Genomic DNA, 9249 nt, shown 5'->3' on the forward strand with positions numbered 1-9249 from the left:
CTGAACATGATTAAACAGTTGAAATCATAACAATGCTTGTGTGTGTGTGTGTAAAAGAGAAAAAAAAAACTGGATTCCTTTATTGACTAGGCCATTGACCGGTTTTAAAAGATTTATAATGGCTACACAACATGAAATTCGAAGAAAATGAAAATCAAGGTGGAACACTAATCACTGAATCCAGTCACGTGGAGTCCATGCACTGATAAAGACAGCTTTATCACTATAATTATGAATAATTATGCCTGATGATCATATACTTAGGTTCAAATTATATGAACAGCTAGTTGCTTTCGGGTCAAGGTTTTCAACATGAAACAACAAATTAAAGAAGCACTACTTCTTGAACCCATCTTCATCTATTATTTTTAGCTGAACCCAGCTGTGATAAGTGCCATGGTTTATAAAAGATGCATCGACATACTTACTGTTACAAACTTTAATTAACGTCCAACAACCATGTGCATTAATAAAAAAATGTCAGCTAACTCACGATAATAGTTAAATGTTGGATCTCGTATGCTGTGATCATTGAATAGAATTCTGATTTTGTCAACAGCCACATATACAACAGCTGCCACAGTAATAACCTCTGTAACTCACAGGGATGTGTGGAGGAGATCTTCAAGTGTGGGTGACATGCTGAAAGAGGTTGTTAATGTTAGTTCCACTGTTCAATTTTGTGGGGATCAATCCTCACGATTTTCCCCAAGCATTGGAGAACAGGCATGATAATATTCAATCAGCCAACTAAGGTCACAGCCAGTGTGACAGCTTCAAAAGCATGCTAATGATGAGCTGGGTTCACAACCGCCACAATTTTTTTTTCGTCGAGGAAAAAAGCTCGTGGCCTTTGCCCTCCACTGAAAAATGTGCTGGTGTAGAAACTACAGATCGAGAATGGAATTGGTTTGAGAATAAGTGTCTGATACTGAAGAAAAGGAAACTGTACATGGTACTGAACTAAGAGGAATTAGTATCTGGTATTGAACTAAAGCTAATATTTTTGAAAACGATTTTGTACCCCAACTGGTCTTAATTTGCTGTCAGTTATAGATATATAACTGCACACACACACACACAGACACACACATGGCAATCGCTCGTACGAGCAATGGACAGGTTCAATCGATGCATTTAATTAGTTGGAAACAGCTGGAGCCAGAAATGATAAATCCGCTTCAAGAAGCACACAGAAAAAGGCAAATGATCAACTAGTTATGGATTATTTTCAGGGTGGCTCGGTCAGCCTGGGAAGCTCGGAGGTAACGATGACACCCCCAACCCACCTCCCTTCCAAAAATGCGTCCTTATGGTGCGATGGCCTTGTGGTGAGGAGAGGAATAATGAGACTGATCAATGAACGCAGCTCAGCGCTGACAGTTGTTCTTATCAGACTTACTCATCTCATTCAGCCGCCATTTCCTTCAGTGCCTGGCGCTCTGGCTTGCTCACGAGTTGACTCAATCCTCACAAACCTATGTTCAAGTCTACAAGCATGCTGACATCAGTCTCTGCCTCTCGAAGGACGATGTACACCTCGTCCTGAAGGAATGAACACGGTGTTACTTACCCACAAGACTCAGCGCTCCACATCTGCTCCACGCCCTGGACCGACTTCCCCAACAATAACGGTTTGTTTATATGGAAAACAGTTTTCACGACCGAGAAACTCGCAAGAGGTGTAAATCCTGATGTCAGTGAAAAAGCTTAAAGAGTGTGACAGACTGAGCCTAGCGCTGTCCGACATGAAGCTTCCCACAAGACTGGTTCTGTTGGCGCTGACCGTGATGTTGGTGCTTGTCATGCTGCTGGTGCTGTCGTCTATCGGCGCCGTCGACAAGGCCAGGTTCATCAGCCTCATGACGTCAGGACGGCCGCCTCCCCACATCGTCTTTATCGTTGCCGATGATTTAGGTCAGTAGTAGATTAAATTCTCGGTAAGGAAAACGACTATTGGTATGTGCTCTTAGCTGATTGGCAAGTGCTTTTGTCTGTATGGAAAACTGTTTTTTCGTATAGTTAATTTTTTTTTTTATAAATACGCTTCAAGAAGTAATCCAGTTCTTTAAACGAAACTTTTAAATGTTTCTTAGACTTAAAGAATCCCCTTACTACACAATCTTATTCCTTCTGAAAAAGCTAATTAGAGATAATGCACGTTACACGTTCTGAACACGATCGTCACACACTGACACACCATGAACTGTTACAAATAGTTGATTAGGAAATCTCGTACACAATGCATCGCCAAGCGATAGCTTGATGATTAAAATCAAACAAATAAAATAACAGTTTGATAAGCAATTGATACTTTTAAAAAATGGTAAAGGGTGAATAACTTAGAGATTGTGGAAGGCATATTTCACCCTTCTTCTACCGACTTTACCTCCCCTTATAATCGCCACCCTGCCATTGCTGGGTGAGCAGGGGGGAGGGGAGTTACTGCATTGCAATGCTGTAGTGTAATAATGGGGGCGTAGTAATATAACTTTGTGTTGTGCATGTTACAACAACAGGTTGGAATGATGTAGGCTGGCACAACCCGCTGATCAAAACTCCCAACCTTGATCGGCTGGCGGCTGAGGGTGTCACACTGAATGCATCATACATGTTCCCCATCTGTTCCCCGTGAGTACATGTTCCCATCTGTTCCCCGTGAGTACATGTTCCCCATCTGTATAACTAGTCAGCTGTTTCCTGCCTGTACCTGACTACAATAATCTAGTGACACAGTCACATGGAAGACAATAATGAAGTGACTCACCGAGGACACCCGTTTCGTGACTCACGATAGTATTGAGAACAGTAATCGTGACATACTATGACATGGTGAATACTAAGACAGTCACATACCCTGTTGTTGGACAGGTCTCGGGCCAGCTTTATGACAGGGTACTACGCCTTCAGAACGGGTCTGCAGCACATCCCCATCATCCACTTCAAGACGATGTACCTGCCCAGTCGATTCACGCTGCTGCCAGAGCTTCTCAAGCGACAGGGCTACGCCACCCATGTCGTGGGCAAGTCAGTGGCTGTCTTCACATGACAATCGAACCCTAAACGACTTCTTGAGTTTAAAACTAACCTTAACGACCTCTTATACACAACTAGTGTTTCAAAACCTACTTCTTGCACCCAAGAAACTCCTGCAGGGTGTACTGCTATTAATGTCGTAATTATGTCGCGTAATACTTATTACATCAACAAAAACTATTTTGTATATATTTTTGGACTAAATATGCATTCATACATATATTTTCTTACGTTCATAATACGTTCATATATACAGTTATCGGTCAGACAGAAAGAGAGGTTTTTGACTGGAGTGCTCGTGTAAGGCTGACCTCCATCTTGCAGGTGGCATCTAGGATTCTGCAACTGGCGCTATACACCGAGGCGGCGAGGGTTCGATTCATTTCTAGGTTACCTGGGAGGACAGGAGGGCCACTACAACCACTCCAACGGCAAAGGTACGAATCCTGACAGCCATTGTTTTAACATTGAAGATTCGCTTTCAACAACAGAATACTGAAATGAAGACCACTCTATCAAACCGTTCCAGTAAATATACATGTACATCTGTCACTATGAAAGTGATGGCGATTGCTGTATAAAGGAGGCCTGGTGGTGAAGCAAAGTGTGGTGTAGTGTCGTGCAGTGTGTGTGTCGAGAGCTTGGAGGTGAGTAAGTGAATAAGAGAGAGAGGTTGGATGTAAAGTACTGTACATTTTATGTTTATGTTTCTGTGTGTTTTCACGCGCATGCGCTGTTTTGTTTGTTTACCCTCGGGATGGTGCCAGTGGAGGAGGGTTACGACCTTCGTTTCAACGAAGACATTCTCCCCGACCCCAACCAGGAATATGGGGAGGTAAGTGCGGGGTTGACATGCTGGTGACCTCAAAACGATTCCTGATGCTTGTCATCAAAGACCAAGTACCACCCACATGCAGCGAAAATAGGACAAGACTTTGAGCACCTAGACAGAAGCACTCATACTCCTTTTCTTCCGCTCTCTCTCTCACGCAGGCGCACTGGTCATTTTACTGCCTTCATAACATGTTTTATTATGATATATTGAATATATGCCACAATAAGCATACAAGGAATGGATTCTTTCAGTCTGCTGACTTCTGCAGATGCTGTTCGCCAGAAGAGCTGTTGAGATTATCGACAATCACAACCCCAAGAAGCCTCTCTTCTTATATTTGCCCCTTCAAGCGGTGCACTCCCCTATAGAGGTCAGAACAGACTCCACTAAAAGTCTATTTGTCTTTAACCCAACATATGTTACAAAGCTTGAGAAAGCCACGAGGACGGACTCTGTAAATGTATCGAGATGTAGTGTGACCTACTGTTCCATCTCTTTCTCTCTGTGCACACGTGTGTATGTAGTGTAAGCAAGGCATTGACTATAAATGTGCTTATCGGTTTTACAGAACAGTTAGTCAAGTATATCCCCAAGTGTGCAATCTAGTCATCATGATTCCTGAGAACATACCAGTTCGAGTGTATGCGTGTTCACTTTCTTACTCATTCCCTGTCCGTGCGTCTTGCTATGCAAGTTTGGTTTGTGTGTTGGCGCGTACCTTCGTGCTTGGGCGCGCGCTCTTGAAAGATGGAGATAATGAGGAGAAAGAATAAATGAGCAAGCATTGAGAGCTGGATAAACACGAGTGCGAGTATTTTCACAGGACAACACATTTTTGCAGGCTCCGCAGCGGTTTCTGGATTTGTACCCAGACACCGTTCCAGATTACAGACAAGTCTACAGCGGTAATTTCTTCTTCTTAATTTGAGATATTAATTAAACGTCTCAAACTTAAAAAATTTTTATTAGTACCTAAGGAGGAAAGGACTTTATAGCTACGAAAATAATGTTATTTTTGTTGAGTGGTCCGTAAACTCGCACTGTTAGTGACGGTAAACAAAACCATAAATATTTATTGCAAAGAATAACACATCGAACGAAAGAGCAGAGAATTAATGAAATAAAGTAAATAAAAGAACGGGAGCATTTTTTTTTTAAAAAAAAAGGAAGAAAAAAAAAATTTAGCAGTGAAACAAGGGAGGCCAGTAACAAGAGTACAAGTACAACCGCTGTTGGGTTTCCTCCCCTTCCATCAGGCATGGTCTCCGTCATCGACGAGTTCGTGGGGAACGTCACGTCAGCCCTCGAAAGACGAGGCTTCATGGATAACCTGCTCCTGATTTTCACCAGTGATGTAAGCATCGATTTCACTGCCTTTCGCTAGTTTTTTTTACAATTTGAATTTAACCTTATGCCCTCTCCTTTTTTACTTTTTCGCTAATCACACACACTCGATCGCTCTTTCTCGCTCTTGTTGATTGTTTGTTCATGATACTTAGTGCTCGAATATTGTTTTTCTTTTTAAACTTTACGTCCCTGTTCCCGTTCTCATCAACTCCAGCAAATAATTGTCTCGTGCTTCGCAGAAATTTTGTACTGCACCCGACTTTGATTGACCGAGATCTGGTAAGGGTGTAACACCTATACCACTGGGTTACTGTCTCTAACCTCAGATGTCAACTGCCATACCTCCTACTGGACTCTAGGAGACCAGCACACGGATATGCCAGAGAGTTTCTAGCCCTTACCAGTTCACGTGTTTCTGTGCACTGTGTGAGTGAATCCAGTCGAAGTAATAATTGAAGTCAGTTGAAGGAACCCCACACTTGTTTCAGAACGGCGCCACCCCCGAGTACGCTGGCAACAACTGGCCCCTACGGGGCGGCAAGTTCTCCCTGTGGGAGGGTGGCACTCGAGTCCCCGGATTTGTCTACAGCCGCACGCTTCTCAAGAAGACAGGCTATACCAGCAACGAGTGAGTAGACTAGGTGTGTGTGTGTTGGTGGATTGTCCTTCTGATGTCATCCTAGAAATGATGAGCCGGGGACTGAACCTCATGCTAGAAATATGAGGAGAACACGCATGCTAGAAAGACCGTTTAACATACATGCTAGTCAGAAAATGCCATGAATGGTGAGAGGTGGACATGCTAGGAAAAGTGAAGGTCGGAACCTTCCTGAAGGATTGAAAGAAGTGTTATTCTGAATAACATTATGGATGGTGAAGGAATAATTGTACTTTTGGAACAAAATAAGAAAGTAAGACAGGGCGACACTCTTTATCACTGGGACTTGTTCTGTGGAAAAGGGTTAACATACTGAGAGCTACATATATAGCCAGCGTGGTATAAAATAAACAATTATTAAGATTACACTTCAGTCAGGAAGAAACCACGAGGCCATTTCTTACCTTGCTTCCCTTATCTGGAAATATGAACTGATTCTCAGCCCACATGCGTGGCTATGCTTCTTTATTTTATGAGAGAGACATCAATGTCATGTGTGAGGTAGTATCTGGAACTTTCCCTTTTTTATAAAGCAAAAGGCGCATTCGCTTGTTTCCAAGCCTTGTCTATTGCCATTACTTTCACTGTCAGGGTAAGAAAACAATCTTTCACCCACCTGTCGATGCCACATCATTTATTTTCAGGCTGATTCACGCTGTGGATTGGTTTCCGACCATCCTGCACCTCGCTGGAAAGTCAGCAGGTAAGAATCTTATTCATATTCACTATCACCTCTTTGAATGTAGTTGTCTCACAGGGTTCATTACCGGGACATCATTTTTTTCTGACCTGCAAGGGGTAGATTTTTTTGTCGAGGCTATAACTCACAGGCCTCGTTACCCTGTGTTCTGAGTTTTGTAACATGATCCCCCGTCATGGAGGCAACAGGCTTCCCGGGGTTCCAGTTATTACACGCCCACGGCGGTCACACACAACACAAATCAGAGACTTGACAAGCCAGTTAGTGGGCTACAGCATCGACACCCAATCCACCTCTGCAATGGGGAATGCAAATCAAACCTGTCTAGCTCATCAATTCTGTACAAAATGATAATAAAAATATTATTATCATCTTATCTCTTCCGCGTCAGGCGATTTTTGCGGTTGTTTGTGTGATTTAAATGGCAGGCTCCTTGTTTGTTTGTTTTGCCTAAGTGGTCTACACATTAATCTGATTCTGTCGTGTTTGAACTAAGCACTCCAACCAAGTCTTGAATGAGAACAAGGGACTTGATAGCTTTGTATCCGTCTGTGGTGTAGTGAGTGGAGCATTGAACGCACTTGTGTCTGCAGGCGACCACGTTGACGGCCTCAACCTGTGGAGGACTCTGAGTGAGGGGGAGCCTAGTCCCCGCACAGAGTTTGTCTACAACATCGACGAGGTGGATCAGAACGCCGCCATCAGGTGAGAACACAAACTGTGTTGTTGAGAGACATGAAGCAAGGAACCGAAACACAAACAACTCTCTCTCTCTAACACACACACACGCGCGCGCGCGACAAAAGCATAAAAATAAAGACATTAAAAAGTGCAATCAGTCATCTCCGTAAGCAAAGGTTCGCGGACACGTGTGTTGTTCTTGTCTACGGTTACAAGTCCTGACAACAGACAGGTGTCATAACTCCTGTGTTACAGGATGGGCGACTACAAGCTGATTGTCGGGGAGCCTGGCCGCTTCAATGACTGGTACCCGCTCCCGCAGAATGGAACGCCTCTACCCGAAGAATATCCGTTGTGGAAACTGGGTAGATTCCAGAAGCTCTTCCCTGAGTACCAGCTGTATAACGTCAAAGGTAATAAAGCTGTACGCGAGGTGGCTAAGTAGAGAGAGAGAGAAAGGAGAAAAGAGAAAGAATCAATTGAGATGACAAAAAAAATAAAAAATAAATAAATAAAAATAACAAAGGTACGGTTCAGATGAAGGCTGGAGGCAAAAATAAATTATATAAAATAATAGTTCAAGACAAAGAGAGATAACACACCTGGTGATGGTCACCGGTCTTGGGGATTCTTCACTGACGTCACACAGCCACCTCAGTGACGTTGCTTTCTTGGCACCGACGTCACCACTGCAGGTGTCGTAACGGTAGCTTCCGCCGTCGTCAGCACTTTGACCTGGAAACTAATGTTTACCTTGATTGTTTTGCTCTGTGTAGATGACCCGACGGAGAAGAATGACCTCGCCGAGGAGCATCCCGAGCTCGTGCAGACGATGCTACAGCGACTGAAGCGATACCAGCGACTTGTTGTCCCCTCCCAGAATCCGGGGGTCAGCGCCGCGTCCCTGCCGCACAACTTTGGCGGCGTGTGGAGCCCCGGGTGGTGCTGAACCACTCACAGCAGACACGTGCAGCACGGCATGACTAGCAACAACTGCTTGTGGTTGACATCCAGCACCACTTCTTTCTGGTCTACATCAACAGGATTTCTCGTGCTTCGGGGACAGTTTGCATAACCCTCGTGTCAAATATTTTTTTTAAATTTCTGAATAGCAGCGGAAGAAAATTGGGCAACACCAAGAAACTGTCCTGATGAATTTTGGCTTAGTTCCGGGATCGCCATGTTCACGAAGACAGGAAGAGGTTGGACAAGAAAAGGAAAAGTTTACCTAAGGCTTTGGATGAGACATGTCTGTGAACGAGAAAAAAAGTGGATAGCGGAAAAAATAACTTAAATCAAGCCTCCGCAAAAAAACCCACCCACTCCCTCCAAAAAAAATCATGTACGCTCAACATTGATGCTGCTGTACAGATGTTACGCAAAAGTGTAGACCCTGATGATAGATATGTATATGTGTGTGTGTGTCCTTGTGCGCGCACGTGTGTATGTTTGTCCAAGTGCTCTTGTACCAGAGAACATGTCAGAAAAAACATAGGAAAGAATTCAGCCGTGAAAAGTAGGTGAATATTTTACTCGTGTAACTTATTTTAAAATGATGATGATGATGATAACCTACTTTGTGTCTGTAGTATGAGCTCCAGCAAGCATCACCATGACCGTTGAACCCAGCTTCACTGTGTGTTCACCTTTTTACGAACCTCTGATGTTTGTACTACCTGTACTGAACGTATGGGAGGTGGTTGTTAAATTAAAGAATGTTTGGTCTGATAAAACAAAGTACTAAACACTTCTGTCCTACTGTCGTACCTGTGTGGTGGAGGCTGGCTGCGACACCAATTAGTTCCCTCGCTGATTGGCGCTCAAAATATTTGTAATCACGAGGGGACGGAGGTGGCCGCACCCGACCTGCCGTTAGGTGGACCAGGGGTGGACTTAGGTATGTGCAAACTGTGCACCTGAGAGGGCCGCTAAATCCCGGGAGCCACCACGCCAATATATATTGAATATAAAACAGAGAAAATAAGGACACAG

The 9249-nt window shown here is 43.8% G+C and overlaps 1 protein-coding gene across 1 annotated transcript; it reads left to right on the plus strand.

Moving 5' to 3' along the window:
• The first annotated feature begins 1323 nt into the window (after positions 1-1323).
• On the plus strand, positions 1324-8994 carry LOC112560734 (arylsulfatase B-like). Its single transcript, XM_025232759.1, has 13 exons — positions 1324-1917; positions 2520-2631; positions 2872-3027; positions 3361-3473; positions 3804-3871; positions 4140-4241; positions 4713-4776; positions 5128-5225; positions 5707-5846; positions 6521-6579; positions 7170-7281; positions 7513-7670; positions 8034-8994. The coding sequence occupies exons 1-13, from the start codon at positions 1695-1697 to the stop codon at positions 8204-8206; spliced, it is 1578 nt and encodes a 525-aa protein (XP_025088544.1). The 5' UTR covers positions 1324-1694; the 3' UTR covers positions 8207-8994.
• Positions 8995-9249: the final 255 nt, after the last annotated feature.

Source organism: Pomacea canaliculata, linkage group LG3, assembly GCF_003073045.1.
Source record: "Pomacea canaliculata isolate SZHN2017 linkage group LG3, ASM307304v1, whole genome shotgun sequence".
Taxonomy (NCBI): Eukaryota; Metazoa; Mollusca; class Gastropoda; order Architaenioglossa; family Ampullariidae; genus Pomacea; species Pomacea canaliculata.